General features: G+C 42.4%; 1 protein-coding gene across 1 annotated transcript; it reads left to right on the top strand.

Annotated features, from left to right (window-relative positions):
- Tlcd4 (TLC domain containing 4) lies at nt 1-27,744 on the top strand. Its single transcript, XM_051165645.1, has 6 exons — nt 1-157; nt 5,260-5,349; nt 6,920-6,978; nt 9,764-9,858; nt 22,727-22,800; nt 27,050-27,744. The coding sequence occupies exons 1-6, from the start codon at nt 12-14 to the stop codon at nt 27,366-27,368; spliced, it is 783 nt and encodes a 260-aa protein (XP_051021602.1). The 5' UTR covers nt 1-11; the 3' UTR covers nt 27,369-27,744.
- Nucleotides 27,745-28,000: the final 256 nt, after the last annotated feature.

Below are 28,000 nucleotides of genomic sequence, written 5' to 3'. Positions count from 1 at the left end.
GTTGAAGAGCGATGGAGGCCCGCACTGTCGGCATTGTTTGTAGCAGCTTTGTCATCTTTCAGGTTCTTTTCCATTTTGTAAGTTACTGGTTCTCAGCAAAAGTTTCTTCAGGTTATATTTGTCTTAGCGTCGAAAAGAAGATTGAATGGAACTCAAGGTAAAGCCATGAAAATGTAATTCATTGACTTAAAAATAGTTTTATGAGATAAAAAGTCTTCATTTATGCTCTTAAAAATTCAAGGTCAAATATTTGTTTGATCTTAGGAATAGAAGAAAGACAGTATCTCATAAAAGAAAAGTTAAAACAATTTTACAGTCGGGCATGGTGGCACACGCCTTGGGAGGCAGAGGCAGGGGGATCATTGTGAGTTCGGGGCCAGCCTGATCTAGAAAGTGAGTCTAGGACAGCCAGTGCTACACAGAGAAACCCTGTCTCGAAAAAACAGACAAACAAACAACCTACAAAAACAAAAAAATAAAAAAAAATCTCACATCAGAAGATGGTGGTGGCTGGACAGACAACTTAGTTGTTCAGAGCAGTGGCTGCTCCTCCAAGTACAAACATTACAGTTTACACCCCCTGTAGCCCCAGCCCCATGGGATCTGATACTTTCCTCTTGCCTCCACAGGCACTAGGTATGCATGCAAGCAAAACATCCATACACATAAGATAAAAATGCAAGGTACATTGTTTTCACTTTCTGCGTAAGTTTGGGAACATTAAGTAGACTGCAGCTGACTGTAGGAAATTCTATTTCTCATCACTCTAGAAAGTTCACAGCAACAAACACACAGCCTTTGGTGGTGGCATCGAAAGAAAGCATTTCTTGGAGTTGTGAATAGCCAGCCCACATGGGTTGAACCCTTCACACCAGAGGACAGAGTATTCAGTCTATACCTTACCATGGATTCTAACTATAATTTAGAGCCTTCTAGATTTATTCTTTTTTTTAAACATTATTTTATAGTGTGTGACTTGCATGTGTATCTGTGGACTGTGCTGGACTGGTACCTGTGGGGGTCAGAAGGGGTGCTGGGTCCCCTGAGACAGGACTAATAAATGGTTGTGAGCCTCCACATGGATGCTGGCAATCGAAATTCTATGCTCTGGAAGAGCATTCAATGCTCTTAACCACTGAGCAACCTCTCCAGCTCCTGTAGCATTAAAAAAAAAACAACAACAAACAAACAAATAAAACAACAACAACAACAAAACCCAAAACAAAACAAAAAACCAAAACCAAAAACCTTTGCTAACATTTGAAGATGGAACTGTGGGAAAGACAGTGGGGGAGACATAGATGTTCTGAGTAAAATTTGAACCTTTCCTTGTTGTTTCTCTTTCAGTGTGGTTAGAATCTGTTAAAAGTTTTCGAAGACTGTGTAGCTAGCTGCAAGACAAAGAAATAGAGAAAGCACAGGGAGATAGAAAATGAAATTGAAGCTATTTTGTGTTGCTCGGTCTCATCACTGTTCCGTGGCGCAGGAAATTATAACGTGTGAAACTGAGTTCTGCTTTGAAGAGGGAATCTCGGCTCAGATAAGATTCACTTAGCTGTTTACTTGGAACTTAGAGATAAAGACTGCAAAGGAAAGTTGGGCTATTTGTTGTTTTGTTATTTTTTTTGTTTTTTCTTTTTGGTTTTTCAAGACGGGGTCTCTCTGTGTAGCCTTGGCTGTCCTGCACTTGCTTTGTAGACCAGGCTGTCTTCGAACTCTCAGGGATCCACCTGCCTCTGCCTCCCTGAGTGCTGGGATTACAGTCATGTAACATCACGCCCGGCTTTGGGCTGATTTTCAAAAAGAATATACTTTCAGCCTTGAAACATGCTCCAAAGAGCAACTTAAGAAAGAAAGAAAGATTAAAATCTTTCCTTTTGGTGTTTCTACTATAGGACTTGCATTTTTGCCTTTTCAGGAATATGATTTTTTTTTTTTAAATTAAGATCAGCAGCTTCTGTGAGTATGGTTTTTTGAGACAAAATCTCATGTATCCCAGGGTGGCCTGCAATTCTTTATGTAGCTAAGCTTAGCCTTGAACTCCTGTTTTCCTGCCTCTACCTCCGCAGTGCTGTCACCACACTCAGCTGTACAAGAGAAGTCTGTGGGTGCAGACTGATGGATGGTTCAAAGTATCTGTATCTGTACAGTACAGTGAGAATTTTGACTAAATGTTATTTCCACCATCCGATAGCTCATCATATTTCATTTACCATTTAACACCCCAGTAAGGAATAACACTTGAAACCTGCAAATCTGAAATAACATGTAAAAATTAGATCTTATTTTTGAAAAGAAAACCTAAAAGTTTTCATCTTCCCTGCATATTTTTATGTGTGGGAGGGCAGAAGAATCAGTTCTCTCCGTCCACCATGCACATCTTGGGTACTGAACCCAGGTCCTTCAGGACTCAGGATCAGCAAGCATTTTTACCTGCCTGCCCATCCCGGAAGGGGGCTGAAAACAAAATGTTTTGACATATGGTTACCAAACACTATTCGGGACTTTAGGAGAGGTTATGTTTTCCTCTCATAGGATTTTGGATAACTGTAGGAAGCCCTCTGTGCAGTGATTTAGATGCAGTATTTGAATGCCAGGTTATGATGGTGCAGACCTTTAATGCCAGCAGAGGCAGAGCCAGGAGGATCTCTGTGAGTTAAAGACCAGCCTGGTCCACAAAGAGAGTTCATGGCAACCAGGGCTACATAGAGAAACCCTGTCCCAAAAATAAATAGGTAGGTAGATAGGTAGATAGATAGATAGATAAATAGGTAGATAGATAGACAGACAGACAGACAGGCAGGCAGACAGACAGACAGACAGATAGATGATAGAGTAAATAAAATAGATGCAGTGTTTGACTGTAGATCAAGGAATTTACATTTTGTTGTTGTTGTTTTTGGAGACAGGGTTTCTCTGTATGGCCCTGGCTGTCCTGGTCTTGCTTTGTAGACCAGGCTGGCCTGGAGCTCAGAGATCTGCCTGCCTCTGCCTCCTGAGTGCTGGGATTAAAACACTACCACCTGCCTGGAATTTATGTTTCTATTCTCTTCTCATAGGAATGCCAGTGTGCTTGACAGGAAAATCTCAGGCTTATAAACCAGTTCAATTGAGTTAATTATTCATACTTCCAAATGATGCTCTGATTGACAACAGGTTTTGTTGTTTTGTTTTTTTGTCAATGGCCAAACTAATGAGATTGTCTTGAGTTTAAGATCTAGTTTGGGATAGCACGGTTTATCTATTTAAAGGCCGTCTAGATGACTCATTGGGTTCAAGGTTCAATGAACTTTTCCAATGTAAAGCATAGCATTGGTTGATGAGGTTCTTCTGCTTTTAGAAACTTGGGGGTCTTATCATAGACATTTATCTCACATGGGCAGTTTCTAGTTTACCTCTGCATCCTTCGTTTTAATGAAAAAAAAAAAAAAGACTTCATTACTTGTAAACTTCTAAATAAAGATGCGAAAACCTTGTAGCTGGCTTAAAACCCAACTTCATTGTATGTGGGTGATCACGCCATGTCCTAGATCGTCAAGTTGCAGAACCATCGTTGCATCATGAACCTGATTAGGTCAAAGAATTGATTTTCCCCCAAAACTTACTTTCTCCTATAAAGGAAAGCAACCTGGTGACACCTTTAATCCCAGCACCCAGGGAGGCAGAGGCAGGCGGATCTTTGTGAGTTTGAGGCCATCCTGGACTACAAAGCACATACAGGCTGCATCCTGGACTACAGAGCACACACAGGCTGTCTAGACATGATCAGTTAAGGTGTGGACTCCCACTCCACATTCCCTCTGGTTTTTGTTCTTCCATGTTGGGTCGGGGTTGGGCTGGCATTCTTTATAGTAAGAACAAGGGAAGTAGAGAGTATGTCATCTTAGCTGCCACTAGAAACATTTAGGATTATTTTTATCCAAATAAAATTATTTTTATGTCCAGGAAAGCCAGGGCTTGTTACACAGAGAAACGCTGTCTCAGCAAAACAAAACAACACAACAACAATAAAAAGAAAGAAAACAACTTGGGTCTTGTGAACTCTGTCACTTCAATAGCTCCTAGATTGGGGGTGTGGCTCTGGAAGAGTGCTTCCTAGCAAGGATAAAACCCTGGGTTTGACCGCACCCCATAAAGCCAGGCATGGTGGTGGCAGGTTTGTACTTCTAGCACTAGGAAGTGAAACATAAGTCTCAGAGGTGGTGGGGGACGGGGGGGCTCCCTAATGCCACATACTTGAGAAGATCCCTTGAAGTTCAAGCTTGTGGGGTACAGCAATACCCTATCTCAAAAATAAAAGCTAAATAGATAACTAAATAAAAACAGCAGATCCGGTGGTTCTCAACTTTTCTCTTTGGAAGAGTTTTCCTTCTATTGACGAAGAGAGTCCAAGAGTATCTGCTGTTGCTCCTCACAGATCCATCACAAGTGTGCTGATGCATGTCCGTGCACACTGGAAAGAGAATCTCTAATCACGAGCCATTCAAAGTTCTTAGGAATATGGAGATGGGTCAGAGGCCTATCTCAGTTGTGTGGCGTAAGTGGCTCCCAGGTTCCCTTCAGTAGTAGTGAAAGGCGTGAAAAGGAACCCGTTAAAGGCAGTAGATTTGGAAGTCATTCCTACCCAGAGCAGGAAACTCATCCTGCGGTCACACTGCTGTGGGTGGAACATGAAGGGTGCAGGGCTGTGGCCTTGTCAGCTGTGTCAGTTTAGGCAAGACTCTATTGACGGTGTCATCAAGTGTGCTCCCACTTAAGAACCTGAACACAGAGAAATGATTCGCTCAGGATTATAGAACGTGTTCCCTTGAAAATAAAGCCGTGACCCTATGATTTATAAATGACTTTATTTATTACCAACCATTATTATTATTATTACGTTTCTTGAGACAGGGTCCCACCATATAACTGTAGCTTGTGTAGAACTTGCTATGGAGACCAGACTGGTCTCAAGCCCACAGAGATCCATCTGCCTCTGCTTCTGAATGTTGGGATTAAAGGCCTGTGCCACATCCCTGGCCCCTAATTATTGATTGATGCTGGAGATTCAATCCAAAGACTTACGCGTGCCAGGAAAAGGCTCCTAAATGACAGTGTTTAGTCACTCTCAGATGCACTCACCTCCTACGTGTCACTTTTTTCATGCTGAACTTTTAGTGCTTCGAGGTGTGAGTCTTTCAGGACGGAAAATGTCTTAGAGGAACAAGCTGTTTATTGCAAGGACTCAGATCTTTGTGTGTGCGCTTTGTTTCATTTCAGGGTAGTATCTACATGCCACTCTTTGCTGGTTGGGATTTTTGGCTTATACCTCTTCTTCTTTGATGAGGCTACTATAGCTGATCCACTCTGGTAAGCTGTTTCTTTCCCAGCTGCTTTGATATTAATCATTAATAAAAGCCTCGTTTACATTCCTTTAAAACAGAAAACATATTGATTATCTTTGATGTACGCCTTATTAAAGTGCTTATATTCAGTCCTACTTCAGCCAATTACATTAAAATGATTTTAGATTTGAACACAAATATTAAGGGCCATTTTGCTTTCATATTGCAATCGCTACCTCAAACAAGAAGAATATGATTAGTTGAGCAAAACCAAATTATTACAAACACGGCTGTGAGCAAAACAGCATCTTCATTGAGCTAGAACAGTCAGCTGGAGTAGTCATTATGTGAGACTTGTTTTCAGATTTTTGTGTGACCCATTGTTGGCCATCAGTGAGTTGAAATGAGATGTACAGATAGCCATACAGGAGGAATTAAAACCTACACTTATAAATATTTGATGATTTAGTACATGTAATAATCTAAAGTTGTAGGCTTTGAACTTTTTTTTTTTTTTTTTTTTTTTAAATTTTATTATTATTATTTTTTTAATTATTTATTATTATGTATACAGTGTTCTGCAGGCCAGAAGAGGGCATTAGATCACATTATAGATGGTTGTGAGCCACCATGTGGTTGCTGGGAATCGAACTCGGGACCTCTGGAACAGCAGTCGGTGTGCTTAACCTCTGAGCCATTTCTCCAGCCCTTTTTTTTTTTTTTTTTTTTTTGAACTTTTTCAAACCTACTTTATTTGGGGTTCTTTAATGCTTACACCTCCCTTCCAACCCACCTACCCTAGATAGGAGAGAAAGGAGGATATTGGGAACAGGAGAAGTAGACCATTGTAGAGTCAGTTCCTTGGAGCAATTGTAGTCAGGATTTCAGCAGACCCATTAAAAAGCAAAGCAGCAATTCAGCAAAGGTGACCTCAGTTGCAGCAGCTGGAACCCAGAACCTCGAAGCATTCTCTGGAGCAGTTCTCTTTAGGAGTGTCTAGAAGCAGAGCGATAAACAGCCAAACGATCAGAAATGATGCCAAGACTAAAAAGCCAAGCCCCCCCCCTCTCTCACTGTACTAAGATGTTTATCAGGTGGCAAAGACCATGCCCCACAAGAGGCAGTTCCTTTTCTAGTGAACAAACACCACATGTCCTCTCACAAGTCTGTTTCCATCACACAAACACTGCACACCCTCACACAAGTCTGTTTCATATCCCACACCTGGGATCAAAACAAAAACATGTCTACATCCGCTATACTAAAGTAATGGCATCTTGCTGATAATATGAAGTCCTTAGGAAGATTCTGGAGGATTGCTCGGGCTTAGAGTAAATGTCATGGGCAGTAAGGGCAACAGGTCTTCTGAGTAAAACAATTCATACTGTGTTGGGCGTGAAGGTGCATCCTGTGATCCTAGCAGGGTAAGGGGAGCAAGACATCAGGAATTCAAGTTCAAAGGTGGCCCTAGCAAGTTTGAGGCCAGTCTGGATCACAGGAAGCCTTATTTCAATAAACCGAATGAAAAATAAAAGCATCCAAATGTTTAGGGAAATAATGTAATGGGTTTTTGGTTTTGTTTTAAATATGTTTAGGGGTGATCCAACACTTGTGAAAGTGAATGTTGGAGTTTCTGCAGGCTACCTCATTTCTGGTAGGTAACATTGCTCATTGCTTACTGCTTTTTCAGCTGCCCATGGAATGATGCAAAGAATATATTGCTTATGCTTTTGGCTTACTTGAAAGATAGCTTTAAAGACTGGACAGGGAAAGTAAAACCTTCAATAATGGCAGAGCCTGGAACTTAGTTTTGGGCTTTGCTTTATAGATTCAAGAAAGGGCTTAGATGTAGAGTGAGGCCTCAAATAATTGTGGTCTTAACACTTAAAAAAAAAAAAAAAAAAAAAAAAAAAAAAAAGCACCAGGCGGTGGTGGCACACACCTTCAATCCCAGCACTCAAGAGGCAGAGGCAGACGCAGACCGATCACTGTGAGTTCAAGGCCAGCCTGGTCTACAAAGTGAGTCCAGGACAGCCAAGGATACACAGAGAAACTCTGTCTCGAAAAACAAAACAAAACAACAACAACAACAACAAAAAAACCAAAACAATAATCTTTATCTCTCCTAAGGATCTTATTATTATAATTACTATAAAGCTAATGATGGATAAGCCTGTGCCCCTCACTAGACAAGGCCCTTGAAGAATGTTCCAGTAGTCATGATTTTTTATTGTTTGGGTAAAGTTTGCACATAAGGCTGTCTGGGCGTGATCAGTTCAGGTGTGGACTCCCACTCCACATTCCCTCTGCTCCGTGTTCTTCCGTGTTGGGTGGGTTGTGGCTGGCATTTTTTTTTATAGCAAAGGACAGGGAAGTAGGAGAGTATGTTATTTTAACTGCCGCCAGAAACATTTAGGATTATTTTCATAAAACTTGAAAGATATCAGCCACAATTTGGACACTTATATAAGAATCCTATTTTATTATTCTAAAGCTTACCAAATAACTGAAAGAAAATACAAGTCAAAATAGAATATGACACAACAATGACAAAGATGGGGTGAAAAGATAAAATTTATGTGTCATGAAGATGTGATTATAACAAAAATAATTATATTGAAATGACTCTTTAAGGGGAAGAGATATTAGGGAAATGATGTACTGTTGACTTGATTACCCAACTTAAGAAAGGGAGCTCAGGCTGTAGAGATGGCTCTCAGAGGTTACTAGCACTGGCTGTTCTTCCAAAAGTCCTGAGTTCAATTCCCAGCAACCATATAGTGGCCCATAACCATCTATAATGAGATCTGGTGCCATCTTCTAGCATGCAGGCACACATACAAGCAGAATATTTTATAAATAATAAATAAATAAAATAATTTTAAAAATAAATAAAAATTTAAAAAAATTGGGGAAAGATTTGCTCATTTGACAGAAAGTGGTGTCATTGACAAGATCACACAATTTGTTGTCTGCCACATCCCTGGGCTAATGACACTGTCACTACAGAATAGTAACTCTCAGGTAATCTTTTATGCTCATTTGTTCTTGTTTTTGAAAACAGGGTCCCCTATAGCCCACACCGGCCTCAAACTTGCTTTGTCGTCAAGGATAACATTGAACTTTAGATGCCTCAACTTAAAATTGCTGTTATTATCCGCAGGCTCCACCAGGCAGCTTCTGTGGTGCTGGGAACCAAACCCAGGCTTCTTGCATGCTAGGCGAACACTACAGAGCTCCATCCACAGCAGCTCTGGAGTATTGTACAAAATAAAATTATGGAGATTTTCCCAAATAAGACAACAATCCATAAAGTGTTGGGTAAACAAAGTGAGGTCATTTAGTCTCTATAAAATATGCTACAAAGTCGTCTTAGCTTATGATTAAGGAGTATGGAACCAAAACATATAGGGAAAATGGATGTATCTGGATTAAAAATATCAAGTAATTACTGATATTCTTACATTATTTTTCTTAGCTATAGAATTTAGTTTCTCTTTAAAATTTACAGTTTGAATTCAAACTCTAATTTTCAACTGCTTATATGTAGTTTTGTGCTAGTAACTTTTAAAAATGAAATCTCTACATTCTAGAAGCTCTATCCCACAAGTGTGAACCCGTGGTGGCCATCAGTCTTCCAGTCTACATTTGATATTCAGCCATTTGCTGGAGAAAATAAGTGTGTTGATATTCTGAGCAGTTTCTATTTTGTTAAATGAAACTATTTTCAGAGTCATGATACATGGGCTGAGAGTCTCTTGATGAGAAATTGATGCCTTTTCTTTCTTTGTAGGATTTTTGAATAGTCATAGTTCTTTGTGGTTTTTAATAGCTTTAGTTAATCTTTAGCTGTGTCTTTTGATTCCCCCCCCCCCCCCCCCCCCCATTGAGGCAGTAAGGTAGTGTATGCATGTTATCCCAGCCTTGAAACAGGAGGATAAGGACTTCCAAGTGAGCCTTGGCTACATAGCAAATTGGCGGCTAATTAAGCTACCCGGACTCTTTCTCAAAGGGGAAAAAATAGTATTATAAATGAGGTGATAATTTTTTAAACCTCTTATAGGTACAACAATGTCTGCATTGTTGTCAGGCTAAAAATTAACAACCTAAACTCACATTAAACTTACTTTTGATTGATCATACTTTCATCTTGTTTAACTCTGGAAACAAATTACTTGCCCAGATTTTAGCAGTTGTCAGTACGGGTGGGTGCTGAAGCCCCGGCTGGATTCTGAGGTATGAAGCTTCCGCTAGCTTAGCTGGTATTCTGGAGGAGCCACAGCAGGGAAGGAAGGGCAGGTAAACAAGAGTCAAGGATGGACAACACAGTGTGGCCTCAGAACGGACAGCCAAGAGTTAACAGATAATGAGGTTAATGCACTTAGAGAAACAAGCAAATTTCTCTTTCCAGTGTGACATCTCATTTTTCTTTCTTGCAGATTTATTGCTTATACTTACAAATTGGAAAGTGATTGGTGACAAGTTTTTTATAATTCACCATTGCTCGGCGATAGCTGCATACTACTTTGTGCTGGTGAGTATCAGCGTTCACAGCAGCCTAGCTGGCAGACACAGGTGGAGAGAGACGCCTGAGGCCGAACAAGCAAAAAGGCTTGTCTGCCTGCTGGTCGGTCTGTCTGTCTGTTTTGAGACAGGTTTTCTCTGTGTAGCTCTGGCTGCCCTGGAACTCCCTTTGTAGACCAGGCAGACCTCAAACTCGTAGAGATCAGCCTGCCTCTGCCTCCTGAGTGCTGGGGTCAAAGGCCTGCATCCCCACGCCCACGCAGCATTCTGTAAACCTTAATTCACCATGGCTACATTCAAATACATGGAGAGATCACTCTTAAGTTAACTTATAATAAATCATGTGTTTTTCTACTAGTGTCTATTTGTTTTAATTTGTTTAGTGTGGTTTTGGTCTTTTGAGGTGGGATCTCACATAGCATCTGCTAGCTGAGCCTAATCTTGAATTAGACTCCCTGCCCCCTCCCCCAGTTGTACCAAATAATATATATTAAAAGGAAAAGTGGTGCATTACGTTACAATATTGTCAAGCTGATTTAGGGATCATATGCATTTCCTCCATTGCTTATGGGCCCCTAAGTAATAGTAATGATAATTCACAGTTGATATCAATATGGCTGAAGTTACCGTTGTGAGAACGGCATGCGTGAATATGTTGTACTGACATCCTTTTCATCCCCCCTCCTCCCTCACCCAACTTCTCCCTTCCCCCCTAAACTCTTGGCTTGCCTGCCTTCATCTCTCAAGTGGAGGCATGACAGCATGGGCCACCACTCCTGACTTGGTGTCTCTCTGTATTCACAAACCAAGTCAGGCAAATGACACTAACTGCTTGAGCTTCCATTTTAAGAACACAACAACCACCACCACCACCACCACCACCACAACAACAACAACCACAACAACCACAACAACAACCACAACAACAACAACCACAACAACAACAACAACCCCCCCATAACCTTAGGACATTGCAGATGTAGATCCTTGTCTTTCTTGATGTCTTTGTGGTTTAACAGCCTTGGGTATGTATAGATTTCCATGGAAAGGATATAAACTGATAAAGTTTGAAGGTCCCTTACATGCATGTGTAAGTATAGATATTATGAACTGCTATTGTGTATTGGCCTCGAGAATCACCAGCGTGGTAAGTGGCTGACTGTGCGTAGACTGGCAAGTTGAATGCTTAATTATATGAGAGGAAGAACTACTTGCCCCTTGGACTTTTATGTCTGCTTTAAAAAAAAAAATCAGATGCATGCTGTTGTTTTAAAGGATAATTAATGGTTGTCTTTATTTAGTAAGTTGATGAGTAAGGACCATTGCAGTTGTTATTTTAGTTCCTTCCTGTGTTATGCTGTTTTAATATGAAATGTAGCTAAAGTTAGTCTGTTCATACCAAAGCAAAATAGATTGGTTTTTGTTTTGTTTTCATTGAGGGAGGGCATCTATATGTAGCCTTAGTGCCCTGGAGCTTGCTATGTAGACCAGGCTGGTCTTGAACTCAAAGAGGTCTGCTTGCTTCTGCCTCCCAGAGGCTGGCATTAAAGACCCTGTTATTGAACAATCTGCACCCAGCATTTTAGGGTAGAAATCTCAGCTCCCAGGGCCCCCTCATGTCACTTAATAACACCAATGAAAATGACCGACGATGGTGAAAAGCAGAGAAGGGAGATTTTGTCAATCTGGAGAGGATTGGATACCCCAAGTTCATCTTCAGATTACTGACATGAGCTTCAGTTTTAAATAGAGGAAGACTTGGGGCAGCACAGTGGGTGTGTATAGAACAGTAAGTGTGTATATGGGATCTTGTCCCAGATCTTGTCCTGCATGCTGGCCCAGTAAGTCATCACTGTCATTACTGAGGGCACCAACTTGGTTCCTTGAAGATTATTTGTCCTGCTTAGGGTGCCTTCACCATCCTGATAACTTCCCTCAGTGTGTGGGCTGGTCTGTCTTAGACTTGGCTGTTGTTCTTGGGTAGTTTCAGTCCCCTCTTGTAAAGGTCCTGTTGTTTCTAAAATCTAAGATGACTGCCCATCATTCTGATAATAATGGAGACCTGTCGGTATCTTTGGGAGCCTGGTGCTTTGTGAAATGCTCAAGGAGACAGATGAAAAATGAAAGCAGAGGATCTTCATTGTGCTTTAGTTATCTTGTGGGCCCAAGGGAAGAGTCAGTATTTCTTAGCAAAAGCAGTTTTCTTTAAATTGGGAAATTTTTCTTCTATAATTTTGTTGAAAATATTTTTGGGCCTTGGAGCTGGGCATCTTCTCTTTCCTCAATTCCTATTATCCGTAGGTTTCATCTTTTCATGATGTCCTTGATTTCTTGGATGTTCTGTGTCAGGAATTTTTGAGAGTTAACTTTTTTTTTTTTTTTTTTTTTTTATGGTTGCATCAAGTTCTTCCATTGTATCTTCTACTCCGGGAATTCTTATCTCTATCTCTTGTATTCCGTTGTTGATGTTTACTTCTGCAGTTCCTGTTTTTGTCTCCAAGTTCTGTCTTTCAAGGCTTTCCTCAGTTTGTGCTTTTATCATTGTTTCCATAGCTATCTTCAGATCTTGAGCCACTTTATTGACTTCCTTCACTTGATTGTTTGCATTTTCCTGAATGTCTTCGAGTGAATTTTTCATTTCTTCTCTATAGGTCTCTGCCATGGCCTCTCTAAGGTCCTCAATCTGTTTGGGTGTATCTTTCTGTATTTGTTTATAGATTTTATTCATTTCCTTCATTATCATCTTCATTATGAAGGATTTGAGGTCATTTTCTTGTGTTTCAGTTGTGTTTGACTTTCCAGAGCTGATTGTCTTGGGGTAACCGGGTTCTGGAGATGCCATATTATTTTGGCTTTTGTTGTTTGTGTTTTTATGCTGGCCTTTAGTCATTATAGGTGTTGGTTGGTAGTTTCTGGTGTCCTTCACTGGCCATTGAGAACAGCTCGTAGGCGAGTGGCTCAGCCTGAGACCCCTCACCTGCGGAAATCAGGGAAGCCTTCCATGGATCAGGCAGGTGACCTAGGTTCAGATCCAGGAACTTTCCATGGATTGGCTGGATCTGAGGTCAGATCCATTTGTGCTCTACACCATGGGGTTTCCTTTGGGCTCTAAGACCTAGACACTGTTGCCTTGTGGCCCACAGTTCTCTTTGAAACACAGGGCACGGGTGCTGCTAGCTGGCCAGTCTATGGCTACCTAGGCTTTGGAGTGTGTGCCTGTTTGGACCTGGGAACTCTCTGTGGATTGGCTGGGTGACCTTAGGTCAGAGGCACCCATGCTCCACACCTTGGGGGTCTCCCCTGGGCTAGCAGCCCCAGACCCTGGTGCACTGCAGTGCACAGTTCAATCTGAGACAGAGTGGCAATGTAGTGCTTTGGAAATCTTGTCTGTACCCACCTTGGCCCTGGTGCCTTCTGTGGATTGGCTGGGTGATCTGAGGTCAGATCCACCTGTGCTCCACACCCTTGGCACTCCTCTGGGCCAGCCGACCTAGACACTGTTGCTCTGCGCCCCACAGTTCAGTCTAAGACAGTGTTGTGTGCGGTGTGCTAGCCTGCATTTGGCTGGGCTTTGGAGAAAATGCCCGAGCCCACTTGGGCCCTGGACCCTTGCGTGGGTTGGCTGAGTGATCAGAGGTCAGATCCAGATGTGCTCCATACACTGGGGTTTCCCCTGGGCTAGTAGACCCAGATGCTGGTGCTCTGCAGCCCACAGTTCAGTCTGAGATGTAGAGCACAGCTGCAGGTCACAGGCAGGTATGCATCCAGACTCTGGGGACTGAGCACACACACCCACAGGGGTCCAGGGACTCCTTCAGGAACCAGCTGGATGGCCCAAGGTCAGACCCACCTGTGCTCCACACAGTGTGGACCCCTCTCACCTAGGGCACTTAAGCTCTGGTGCTCAGTAGTTCCCAACCTGGTCCCTCAGCTCAGTCCTGCCAGTCAGACACAGTGTGTGATCAGCACCGCCATGTTCGATCTCTTCCAGGTTTTAATTATATACTCTAGGGAAGAAATAGTTTGAATATCAGAATGCGGATTTAAGATATTATAGGTTATACTTAAGATTTTAAATGTACACACACACACACACATCCACATATCCTTATGCATACAAGTGTTTTACCTGCATGTATGTATGTATATGTACCACATGCCTACCTGGTGCTTGAGGAAAGCCAGAAGGAAGTGTGTCCTCTGGAACAGGAGTTAGTTTCAAATCACCATGTGGGTGTTGGAAATCCCTCTGCAAGAGCAACAAGAGTTCTTAACTATTGAGAGATCTCTCTAGTCCCCTATACCTAGGTTTTGCAATGGCTTTGTATGTGTGTTTGTGTGTTTATGTGTGTACATGTATGTGTGTATATGCCTGTGGAGGTCAGAGTTGCTAACCCTCTTGCTTATTGAGACAGGGTCTTTCGTTAGCCTGGAACTCACCAAGTAGGCTAGGCTGGCTGGCCATTGAGCCCTTGGGTTTCACCTGTATCTTTGTCTCCCCAGAGCAGGATTTCAAGTTATGTGCCACCAGGCCTGGATTTTGTATATTTGAGTGCTAGGCATTGAATTTAGCTCCTCCTGCTTGCAATGTAAGCATTTTACTGACTGAGCTGTCTCCCCAGCCTTGGGTTATAGAATGTTCTGAGTACTCTTTTTATACTTCTCTTTACTGCAATTTTTTTTTTCCTACCAGAGTAATTTAAATCTTGGGAATTCTGCGTCTTATGACTCACTGCCTGGCTCCAGCCAAACCACACCTGTGTATAATTAGTTACACTTCCTTCCCAAAACATGTAAGCTTGAAAATCATCGTGCGTTCATCATTCTCAGCCCTGCAGCTGTGTGTGGTGTCCTGGCATTATTTATTAAACTGAGCCGCTGCAATTTCGGTTTGGTTTCTAATGGGTCTTCATGAATTCATTTAAAAGTATTGATTGTAATGTGGTATCTGAAGGGTCAGAATTTCTGTGCACCTTCCTTTGTTTAACACTTTACCCCAGTTTCTCTATTTCAAAAATACCTTAAAGGAGTTGTGAGTGAAGTACTGTTGAAAGTGAAAGACTTTGTTGTGCCACATTCACCAGACTTGTAGTTTGTGGTAGACTCTAAGGATTAGGAAAACACTGGCTCTTTCTTTAGCCTTGGCTAAGATCTCCAGGGGCTGGAGAGCTGTTGTCCAGTAAGCCTTGGGCTCCCGAGCTCCTTCCTCAGCCTTTGTGTAAAAAAGTGGATGTGGTAGTGCATGCTTGTTATTCCTGCACTTAGGAGGGGAGCCAAGTGGATATTCTACCAGCTAGTTAGCCAAATAGGCGCATTTCAGACCACTGAAAGACATTGTCTCAAAATATAGGAGAGGAATACGCCTTTAATCCCAGCACTCGGGAGGCAGAGGCAGGAAAATCAGTGTGAGTTCAAGGCCAACCTGATCTACAAAGTGAGTCTAGGACAGTCAAGGCTACACAGAGAAACCGTGTGTGTGTTTGTGTGTGTGTGTGTGTGTGTGTGTGTGTGTGTGTGTGTATACATATATATATGGAGAGATGGCTCAGTGGTTAAGAGCACTGGCTGTTCTTCCAGAGGCCCTGAGTTCAATTCCCAGCAATCGCAGATGGCTCACAACTATCTGTAGTGGGATCTGATATCCTCTTCTGGGTGTGTGTGAAGACAGATTACTCATATACATAAGAGTAAATAAATATTTTTTTAAAATCTTAAACAAAAATAAGGGCTTAAAAAATAATAACTTTAACAGAAGAAGACATCCAAGATTGACCTCTAGCCTCCACATGCATACACACACATGCATGAACATGCAAACATATACACATGTAAATATTTATCTCCATAGCAATGCCATGAAGTACTAGTCTTTTATGGTTAATGGAGTTAGGAAGCAAAATCCATAGCTTAAAAAGATGTTGTTTTTGGAGACAGGATTTCACTGCGTAACCCTGACTGTCCTGGAATATGCTATGTAGACCAGGCTGGTCTTGAACTCTCAGAGATCCACCTGCCTCTACCTCGTAAATTCTGAAATTAAAGGCATGTGCCACCACACCCAGCTAAAAAGATTTTAATAGTGTACTTAACCATATTCAACACATACAAATACTGTATCCCCATCATGCATTCTTTTTCCCATTAGGACAGTCTGAAGAAAAAGGTTAGGAACTGAGGAGACAGCTCAGTGTTTAAAGAACCACTTATGTGACCCAAGGACTGAGTGTGGATTCCCCAGAACCCACATAATGCCTGGACCATGAAGCCGCCCTCTCACTAATTCCAGCCTTAGCAGGATGAGAGAGGGGGTCCCCAGAGAAAGACTAGGTATACCACCAGCCCTTTGGCTCTATTGAGAGACCCTGCCTCAATTTATAAGGTGGAGAGTAGGGAGCAATGGAGGATGATTTCCCACAGCAATTCGGACCTCCACACACAGAAATACTGTGTGCCTGCAAACATGCATACTGAGACACATGGAAATGGTAAGAAAAGAACAGTTGTAGGTAACTACTGTAAAAGTATGTCCACCTTTCTAAATTTCAGGAGTTCGTTCCAGTATTCACTGTTTGGTATGGGATGTTTGCTGTGGGCATCCCCATAGATGGTGGGCACAGCTAAGTTTCTGCTTCTATTCAAGTTGCTTTCCCTAGGTTTTAGCTTAGGATCTGGACTTGAACTACTAAGAAAAGGAAAAGGCAAGCAGAGGATGTGGAAGGCAGGGCCTTTGCCTGCTGTTCCACGGTCCTCTGGGAAGAAGGGTTTTGTGTGTTGAAAAGAACTTCAGCAAAGCTGTTGTCTTTTTTTTATCTTTAGCTTGCTTGGTGTTTTAAATCCCATTTTCTTTTCAATAAGGAAAGAAAGCAGGTGTTGGCTTGTGCTGTCACACTGCCACATACAGTTCAAGTGGAAATCGTGGCTAGATACAGGGTAGTTCCCTTTGGATCTGCAGCACCCAGCTTTGGATGTTGAACCTTCATAGCTGTTACTGTTACAGTCTACTACCTAGTACCTTGGAGCGTAGGGTGTCAGGACCCTAGCTCTTAACGTTTTAGCTCTGGATTGCTCCCCAGCACCTAGAGTCAGTGGAGCTCTCCCAGCAGCCCCTACTTGCAGTGTGTCCCCTGCATTCACCTGCCCCTGACCTTCTCAGCACTCCCACAGTCCCCGAGAGCCTCGCTTCTCCACAGTCTTTACTCTCAGGCCTCCCCCCCTACCCCTTCCCTTCCTTATCTTTCCTTTTTCTTTGCTTTTCTTTTGACTGGTTCTCTTTGTAGCCATGGCTGGCTCTCCTGGAATTTACTATGTAGACCAGGGTGCTCTTAAACTCACAGGGATCTGGCTCATGCCACTCTTAAACTCTTCTGTCCTACAGTGGCTGCTGGATGTGCCTGGAGCTGTCAGCCTTGGTAGCCACCCGTTGTTCATGCAGCAGGCTTCACCTGCCCTCCCTTATACCACAAGTGGACAATTATACCATTTTGGATGATGCCTCATGGCATCTCTCCTGCTTCACAGAGGCTGTGTACAAGAGAAAGAACTAGACTGCCACCTGATGATGAGGGTACTGTTCAAATAGTCAGGAGTGGATGGACACCAGGTGTCAGGGTGTGGGAGGTCTTGGCTGGCTCTGGAACTGAGAAGGTGACTGCAGTGTCTCCCAGTACAGGCTTCTCTTGCCATTTTAGTGAGTTGCTCAGTTGCTACTCTGGGCAGTTGCTGCTGTGGCAGGGCATGAGGAATTGACCTGGCAGCTGTCAGTCAAGCTGCTCAATTGCCTTCCCCGATAGCTCACCTCATTTAAAACAAAACGTTTTCCATGCAGTCAGCAATTTTCTTCAGTGATAGTAAAAACAAAAACAAAAACAAAAACAAACAAACAAACAAAACCAAAAAAACCAAATAGTGCTTAACTTCTAGATGTTAAATAACCTTAGCCTGGGCCTCTGAGCTCTCTCAGCGCTTGGTATATGGTGATAGAAAAGCTGTTATAGCCAACAAGGTGAACATGCCCTTCATGGTCAGTATATTACTCTAAATTAGATTTCCCTAAGAGCAAGCTTATCATGATTCTTCTCATGAGATGCCTAGAATAATTAAGTTCCTAGAGAGGAAATAGATTCCAAGTTGCCAAGTACTGGGCAGAAGGGATAATGGGGGCACATTTTACGGGACCAGAGTTTTAGCCAGAGAATTTGAAAACGTTCTGGGAGTGAAGTGGTGACGGTTTCACGACAGTATGAATGTCCTTAATGTCACTGACTCTGCACTTCTAAAACCATCATGTTGTATGTTTTATCACAATAAATTAAGAAAAGAATGCTTATTTATGAAGAACGAGAAAGAAAAAAAACTATTGTGTTGGACAATATTGTATTTAAAAAAATAAACCTACATCCTAAAATATAAGATTAAACAAATAAAGCTTAAGTTTGCATTAGATTTAGTAACATGTAAGTGAAGACGGGCTGTAAAGTAGAAGTGGGAGGAGACTTACTCTGGGGTAGCTCAGACCTTGCAACCATAACTAATGTGAATGCTCAAGCTAGCATTTTGAACTAAGAGGTGTGTGTGTGTGTGTGTGTGTGTGTGTGTGTGTGTGTGTGTGTGTGTGTGTGTAGAGTGATGGCTGTGTCTTATGAAGCCTGTGGTTTTCACTGGGGAACTAATTCAGAAAACAGCCAGGCATGGTGATGCAGATGCATGCCTGTCATTCCAGCATCTAAGTGTCTGGGGCAGGAAGATAGCAAGTTTGAGGTTAGCCTATGCTAGAGGAGAGCAAAGCCCTTTCTCAATAATGAAGTAGATAAATAAATAACCAGGGATAAATCAGTGATACTACAACATTTAGGCAATGGAAAGATCTTGGGTTAGTTTCTTTTTTTCTTCCGAACATCGTATTGACTGTACTTGATGTATGTTATTACAGTTGCTATATATTGCACATATATACTTTACTGAATTTTCTGAGAGCCTTTGAGATATGTGGGACTCAATTTGGCCTTTAGAAATATTCATATTGGGCTGGGTGTGGGGGCCCATGGTCTGTAATCCCATCTCAGAGCTCAGGGGGCGGGGTGATACAGGCAGATGTCTGTGAGTTCTAGACCAGCTAAAGCTACACAGTGAGATGCTGTCTCAGCAAAAATTCGTATTTAGATTGGCAGAAAAAGTAGAGAAGGTTTTGTAGGTCAGAAAGCATTATAGAGAGAATCCATGGGAGAAGACATCCCCTCTTCCTTACAGAGAACTTGCTAGAGTTGGCATGCTAGTGATGCTATGCAGGAAAGAAATCAGAGGGTGGGCATAGGGGTACATGCCTGTAATTCCAGCATTTGGGAGGCAGAAGCAGGAGGATCTCTTGAGTTTTAAGCCAGCCTGGTCTATAGAGTGTGTTCCAGGACAGACAGGACTACACAGAGAAGCAGAGAGGTTGGGGGAGGGGGAGAGAAATCAGATGGGGGAGGATATTATTATCAGGTGAGAGGGAGAGGGGAGAGAGAGAGGGAGAGAGGGAGGGAGAGAGAGAGAGAGACAGAGAGAGAGAGAGAGAGAGAGAGAGAGGGAGAGAGAGGGAGAGAGAGGAGAGAGAAGATATTGTCAGCTGTAGTCTCTGCTGGGAGAGCTGTAAGATAGAGCACCCACATGTGGTTGGTTCCTCTGAGAGGTTCTGGCTCCACGCAGCTGGTAGGTGTTTTCTTTAAAAATTATTGATTTCTTTTGAGAACAGGGACTTCTTATGTAGTCCAGGTTGGCTAGAACTTACAATCGTCCTTGGTGATGAGATAAGAGGTGTGTGTCGTCATGCTGAGATGTAACCCCCTTATGTCAAATACTTCAATTCAGATTTTAAATATTTATGTGTTATTTTATGTGTATGTATCTGTATGCCTAAGTGCTTGGTGCTTCATGTGTGTCTGGCACTCACAGAGACTAGAAAAGGATGTTAGGGTCGCTGGAACAGGAGCTAAAAGCAGTTAAGAGCTCCCATGTGGGTGCCGGGAACCAAAACCGAGTCTTTGGCTCTTTCCTAACTGCTGAGCCATCTCTCTAGAACCTCTAGCCATTTTTTTTTTTTTTTCTGGACAAACTCATCTGTACTTTTAACAAGTCACCACAATTTTTTATTAAGAATGCACATAAAATATGCATTAGCTTGCAATATGAGTAGCAAATTGTTTCCTGTTACCTTTAAAGTGCTTCTTCATGCTGTACAAATTAGAGAGGTCAGGCTGTTCTGCTTCTGGTCTTTTTGTTTCCTAGCTGCAAGTGTGACTTCTGTTGTGTATTAAAATGATTTTATAATACAACAAAAATGAGCGCGGCCTACCTGTGGAAGAAATAAAAATTCTACATCCCAGGAAACCCTTCCTATGCTGTGGAACTGTCCTGTGGCAGTTCTGACTTGCAGTTTTTAATAACAGGTCACTGATCACTGGGACGCTCTGGTGCAACTAAAGCATGCTGTAATTGTGATCAGCAATATTCTCTCCTGGACTTTGGGTGTTGGACTGACAGTTGTGATTTTCATTGAGATAGTGCTGGTTTAATCTATAAATTGAATTTTCTAGAGTGAATATAAGTGTACTTTCTAAGAGTTTATGTAATGGAAATGAGATGACTTGTGATACCATACCAGAATGCCCAGACATTACTGATAAAAGGTCATTATTCTTGTTTATGGAAACAGACACACACACACACACACACACACACACACACACACATACACACACTAATATATATTACTTATAGGTAGATAGATCCATAACATTGAGTTAAACAGAAATATAGTGAAAACAAAACATACTGTGCAATATGCAAGGAGTCCACATTGGTATGAGTTGAACTAAGTTCCCTTTAAGATTCCTGTGTTGAATCTCTAGCTCCCAGTACCTCTAAATGTATATTTGGAAATAGATCCATTTGCATGTGTAATTAGTTAAGAGGAGTTCAGGTTGATGCAGGATGAGCCTTAATACACCGTTATTAATGTCCATATAAAAAAGGGGTAATTTGGGCCCGGGAATTCTTTGTGCATATAGGAGGTAGGCCACCAAAGTGTAGGAACCATCAGAGGCTGGCAGCAAGGGTGGAGCAGAGAATTCCTTGACCTTCAGAGGCATGTACCTGTTGTCACCTTCACCTTAGGCTTCTGACTTCCAGAACTGTGACACAGTCTCTTGCTGGAACACTGTACCCTCCACCTACCACCCGTTTCTTTGTTGTAACCCTCCCACAATAATCCAGTTTTAGTGGAAGAGATGTAAAGCCATGGAAGGGATTTCGTAAGTCTAGGATGCAATGGGAAGCTACTTCTAAATCAAGGTGTGCTTTCCTCATCTTCAGAAAGCCCGGATGCTCAGTGGACCTCTGTTGAGTTATTGTCCTCACTAATCAGTAACTTTTCATGTGCTTCTGTGGGGGAACAGTAATCCTGCACATCTGATATCTCGCACGTTGCTGTTTAGGTGGCAGTGTTCTGGGTCACTGTGACAAATTGGCTCCTCTTGTGCATACAGAGCTCTGCTGGTTTGGTCTTTGGCCATTCCTCTGTTGTTATTTTTATTTATTTACTATGTATACAGTGCTCTGCCTGTATGTATGTCTGCCCACCACAAGAGGGCACCAGATCTCATTATAGATAGTTATGAGCCACCATGTGGGTGCTGGGAATTGAACTCAAGACTTCTAGAAGAACAACCAATGCTCTTACCCTCTGAGCTATCTTTCCAGCTCCCCTCCTCTGTTCTTACTCATACATTTTAATGTCACTAAAGATAATAAATGGAAATAGAAAAAAATAGCTCTAGTAAAGCTAATTCTATGGTCAAGTACTGAATTTTAAATTCCCCCAATAGTTATGTAGATAAGTAGTTAAAAAACAAAAACAAAAACAAAAACAAACCTGCTGGGTGCGGTGGGTTAGGGTGGCACACACCTTTAATCCCAGCACTCACTCAGGAGACAGAGGCAGGTGGATTGCTGTAAGTTCGAGGCCAGCCTGGTCTATAAAGTGATTCCAGGACAGCCAAAGCTACACAGAGAGACCCTGTCTCCAAAAACCACAAAAAACAAAACAAAACAAAAACAAAAAACAAAAAACACCCACAAAAATTCAGATAAAAATTCATTTTTTAATGCTTCATGGTGTTTTAATTTAGCATAGCATGCCTGGTCAGAAAATAGTTTACCAAGTTCTGTGGGCATCTTCTAGGTTGGAGGTGGGCAGACTCTTCTCTGAGATGCATCACTACTCTGAAATGGCTAGAGATGCTGGAGGGATTCCATTTGCCTCATGGGAATTTTAACACTGCCCTCTCGCCCCTGTTTGTGTGTGTGTGTGTGTGTGTGTGTGTGTGTGTGTGTGTGCATGCACGCGCGTGCATGCATGCGCCAGTTGCTAGATTTCTGTTTTCCTAGAGGAACATGAAGTGCTACATGAACTTAAGTGCGTGACACGCCACTGCTTATCACCTGTAGACTTCTGAGCACATCTCTAAAGTCTGAAGAAGGAAAGCAGGAGACTGGAGAGATGACTTTAAGTTAAGAGCACTTGCTGCCCTTCCAGAGAACCCAGGTTTGGTTCCCAGCACACACACGATGACTCACAACAGTCTGTAACTGCAGGTCTAGGGGATATGACACCTTCTGGTCTTCCAGGGCACCAGGCATGCATATGGTGCCGATACAAACATTCAGACCCACATTCATACACCTAAACACAAATTTTTAAAAAAGGAAATTAGTTCAATGTTGAAAGGCAGAAACCTGGTCTACTTTCATAACCATGGATTATACAGAGGAGTGACTGGCTGTGTGTAGGACATTTTGTATGTTTTGTTAAGTTCCTAACACTGTTTCTGTCTCTCATCCAGCAAAATGGAGTGGCCGGGTACATTGCCAATTTCCGCCTGCTTGCTGAGCTTTCCAGCCCCTTTGTGAACCAGAGGTAGGTTACAAATATTAGTTTTGAAGTTATGTGGTAGTTTGTGGAAAACCTTTTCTACAGGATGCTGAACCTTCGGTAGAAAAACCAAGAAATCCTGATATAAATGATTGTCACCATTGTACAAATAAGGAAACTAGGTCTGAGAAGGCTTCTGAGGCTCACATTTCCATTGGTCTCTTCATCTTTGTAGCTCTGTCCAAGATCCTGTGACTCTCACGGAGCAAAGCTTTCCATTTTCACTTGATTTTCCATTTCAATATTTAATCCCTCACACCCCTGGCCTGTTAGCATCTTGCCTTACTGAAGACTGGCTGTTAAAACAAAGAGAATCAAAGCACTGACAACTGATGGGCATGCAGACTCTTCGTTCCATTCTGGGATGCAGTTGAGAGTGTCCCACTGGATATGATGCCTCTCCAGTCTAGTGGCCTGTCTCCATCATCTCCTCTGGTCCATAGTGGTTTCTTGTGTTTGCTGGACTTTCCTGCTCTTTGTTTCTTGGTCAAGGATTGACCAGTTTTCTCATACAGTGTCTCTGATGTGGTCTCACTGGATTCTTTTCTCATGAAGAGAGCCTCATACAGGCAGGAACTCCTCCTGTTAGGCCTTACCAGGGTTACTTAACTGTGGCATTACTAGCCATGTCGACGTTCATTGCCTGGGTAAGGTGAAGTTTGCCAGGTTCCCCCACTGGGAACATTTTTCTGTTCTCTATTCTGTTCTTTGAAAGCAAGTCTTCTGCCACCCCTACCCCCCAAGGCAGGGTTTCTCTGTGTAGCCTTGGCTGTCCTGGACTCAGCTTTGTATACCAGGCTGTCCTCGAACTCACAGAGATCTGCTTGTCTCTCTGCCTCTTTGAGGCTTTTAGGATGAATATATTTTTTACTCTTCATTTAACAAGGTCTGTTGATTCTTTTGCTTGGACTGTTTAGTTGCCCCCTTTCTTTCCATATCTGTGGTTCCACATTCAGCCTTCAGACACGCCGCTCTGCTTTTCAGAGTTCTGTGATGCCAACTTTGTTCCTGACTACTCACCATGAATTTTGTATGCTCTCTCTGTTCTATCTGTGGTCTGTTCTCACCTTTCTTCCTGTAATTCCCTCATCTTTCATTTCCCCCCAAACCTGAGGAAAGTTAACTATCCTTCAAGTTTTCAGTCAAAATCCTAAACCCACAGAAAGCTTGCATTTAAGTCTTTTGTGATTTAGTACAAGATAATACAAAGCTGGGAGTCTCAGACAAGGCACATGTGAGTTGGAAGCTTACACCACATCAGGCCTTGTAATGTGTTCACAGATACCATGAGACTTGGGCACAGCAGGGAGATGTCCAAGGTCATGGACGTCACCACATCCTTTCTTCATTGGACAGACTTTGGATTACCTGTGAGGTTTTTAGAGCACGTGTGTTGTTCATATTGTTGGCATAGAAGGGATCTCTAGTTATAAGAGTTCTCTTGATTCGCATTCAGTCAACAAGCTTCTGTAGTATTCATCACTAGAGGGTCAGACCCACATCCATACCCTCCTGGGTTGTTGGTCATAAGTCATCCTAGACAAGGCATATTCTTTTAAAAGCATTCCACACATGAAGCTGGCCTGCTATAAATACCTTTAATCTGTTTAATCAGGAGATCAGATATTAGTATGTTTACAAGTGATAAGCTTGGATTCCCCCTCCCCCCTTTTCGGTCATTGGGACAGAAAGTTGACATTTTTCATGTAAATCAGAGAAGAAGAAGTTGAACAAGTAGGGTTAACATTTTATCAAGTACTATATAAGCCTTTGCCAATGTCTCATACACTTGAATGTTATTTGTCCAAGAAGATAATCTGTTTAGCAGGCTTAAGGCCCTTTATATGTTTCTCAGAAATGGATTTCTGACCTGTGCAAGGTGGTGCACACCTTTAATCCCAGCAGTGGGAGTTAGAGGCAGGAGGTTCAGGAGTTCAAGGACATCCTCAGCTTCATAATGGGTCCTAAGCCAGCTCTTTAGTTCCATGTGTCTCCTACCTACCACAGAACATTTTCAGGGTGTACAAAAGTTCTTCTAGATAGTGCTGCTTGAGACCAGGTGGACAGACTTCTGCTGGCTAGCCAAACCAGTTGCTGCTGCTGTTCATTTTTGCCAGAAAACCATCACAATTGCTTGCTTCCCATGCTTGCTTTAAAACCCCATAGCTACAGCACCAAGAAGCTGAACCCAGGACGTCCTGTCTCCAGAGCTATGGCGTGAATGTCCACATGATCCCTGCTGCAGACCACTGACCTTCTTCCAGTTCTTCCCTCTGTGCTATCAGCTTTCTCAGTGAAAATGATACACAGCAGCGCCTTGCTGCTTAGAGGATTAAATTCGAGCTCTTTAATGTGGCAAAGAACTGTCCCTAGCGGCAGCTGTTTTACCGGCTTCTGCCACACTTTCCCCCAAACTTTCATCTCCATCTTCCTTGCTTTCTGCCAAGCTGTCCTGGTCATCTTCCTCACTCTTCACCACTCAGCCCAGAGACATTTGTTTCTCTGAAGTGGGTTGAGTGCCTTGGGCTTTGTGTTTTTGTAACAGCAATGCATGTCCGCTGCGGTTTTCCTCAGTTAGATTAGCTGGGTTGTGTGTGAGTATATGTAGCTTCATAAGTGCTAAACTGCCTTCCAAGGCCACCGAATTTATCTCTGTCTTGTTGTTTTCCTAATGACAGACAGTGGTGAACATGTTTGCTTTTTCAGCACGATGAGGGTTTTTTTTTTTTTTCCTTTTTTGTTTGTTTGTTTGTTTGGCTTGGTTTGTTTGAGAAAGGGCCTTACTATGTTGCCCAGACTTATCTCAAACTGCCTGGGCTCAAGTGATGGCGTCTCTGTCCCCTACATGGGCCACTGGCCTTCAAGTGTCTTTTAATCTGCTCATTCTCCATCTGTCTGCTTTGGATCTCCTATATTGAGATGTTTAAGATCATTTTCCCTTGTTGTAAATGAGGTGTTCTCATACTGTTAAGTTTTAAGTGTTATTTTAGATATGGTATCTTATTGCATATTAATGTTTTAAATATTTTTACCCACTGTGTGGTTGTTTTTTGTTTTTTAATCGTCTTTCAAAATGAAAATGTGGTTTTTGAGACAGAGTTTCTTGGGCAGCTCTGGATGTCCTGGCACTCATTATGTAGACCACGCTGGCCTTGAACTCACAGAGATCTGCCTTCCTCTGCCACCCGAGTGCTAGGATTCAAGGCAAGTATCACCATGTCTGGCTTCAAAGTCCAATTTTGTTTTGTTTTGTTTTTGTTTGTTTTTTGAGACAGGGTTTCTCGGTTTAGTCTTGTCTGTCCTGGACTTGCTTTGTAGACCAGGCTAGCCTCAAATTCACAGAGATCCTTCAGCCTCTGCCTCCCGAGTGCTGGAAATAAAGGCCTGTGCTACCACACCTGCCTGCAAAATTTCAATTTTAGTGAAGCCAAGGTTATCAACTTACTAGTAGTGTCCACCCCCCTTCCTCCATGGCTTGCTGTTCAGTGTTATATCTTTGTAGATTTGCATTTCACATGTAGATTTTTAATCTGTTTTGAGTTAATAATTTCTGTGCTTAATTTCATTTTTTCCCACCCATGAATGCATGCACAGTTTTGAGGAAATGACATACATTTTCTGTTGTGTCACCTGATGTCAGTGTCAGAAAGTGGCTTGACTGTACCTGTGTGTATCTCTGAGTTTATTGCTCTCACTGATGCCCTGCTGTATTAATTGTGTAGCTTCACCGTGATGTTCCAGAAGTTGGTGTTACGACTCCTCCAGATGTTCTTTTGTAGTGTGTTGACTCTCCAAGCGCTTTGCCTCTTCATACAAATTGTCATAGACACATATGTATATCAGAGGTGACGTCCAGTTGTTTCATCCGTCGCTTCACCACCTTAGCTTTTTTAGACATGGTTTCTCACTGAACATGGTGTTTGGCTTTTCAGCCAGATGAACCGGGGCAGTGAATTCTCAGGGTCTGCTCGCCTTCACCTTCTCTCTCTCAGCGATACTGTTACAAACATGCATTTTTTACCCCACCGGCATTTTCTTATATGAGTGATGAGGATCAGAATTGAAGTCCCCATGCTTGTACAGAAAACACTCTCCACAGAGCCATCTCTCCAGCCCTTCTATATAAATTTCTGTGTGATCCTTGAGTTCTTCCTGTAGCCTAAAACATAAGGTGGCCGACAGTGGGATTCCAAGCTGTGGAATAACTGTGATGTTTCTTTAATTCTCTTTTCAGGTGGTTCTTTGAAGCCCTGAAGTACCCCAAATTTTCCAAAGCCAATGTCATCAATGGAGTTCTCATGACAGTGGTCTTTTTTATTGTGCGGATCCTTGCAATACCTCCGATGTATTTCTACATGTACTCCGTGTACGGAACAGAACCCTACATAAGGCTTGGCTTTCCAGTCCAGTTTGCTTGGATCACTTCCTGCTCTGCTTTGGATGTGATGAACGTCATGTGGATGATCAAAATCACGAGAGGATGCGTCAAAGTCCTCTCTCTCATCAGACAGGAGAAAGCCAGAAACAGCCTTCAGAACGGAAAGCTCAATTAAAGGCGTGCTCACCACAGACCTTTGTTTCCATAAGCCATCTTCATTCCTCCCTGCGTCGCACCTCCCAATAGATGAGCTCCTGGCATGCTCCTATGCTGCTCCGTTAGTAATGATTGGTATTCAGGGTTTTGGTGTTTTTCTCCTTCTTTTCGTTAATCTTTAGAAAAGAGAAAATAAAATTTACTTTTCACTACATGATTTCTCCTTCCCTTCAGCATTTTAAGCATGGATAGAAATGGCAAGGTTTAGCAGGGCATGGTGGCACACACCTTTAATCCCAGTACTCGGGAGGCAGAGGCAGGTGGATTATTGTGAGTTCGAGGCCAGCCTGGTCTACAAAGCGAATCCAGGACAGCCAAGGCTACACAGAGAGACCCTGTCTCGAAAAACCAACCAACCAACCAACAAACAAACAAAAACAGAGACGGCAAAGTTTGAATAAAAGTTGTAAGTGTAGTAGTGAAACTTCTCTGAACTAACTCTCAGTGTGCACAGGATTATTCTCTGCAGAAAAACTGATATAGGTAATTTGAGGGCCTTGGCACACCACCCATTTTGCTGAAGGAATGGGAGCCACTTTTAAGTCTGTAGCAGCTCAATTTGTTGTACTTCTTTTTTCTAATGCCAGTGCC

The sequence above is a fragment of the Acomys russatus genome, chromosome 23 (assembly GCF_903995435.1).
Source record: "Acomys russatus chromosome 23, mAcoRus1.1, whole genome shotgun sequence".
In the NCBI taxonomy this organism is placed as follows: domain Eukaryota; kingdom Metazoa; phylum Chordata; class Mammalia; order Rodentia; family Muridae; genus Acomys; species Acomys russatus.
Note: the sequence above shows the minus strand (reverse complement) of the source record. Positions and strands in the feature narration are given on the sequence as shown.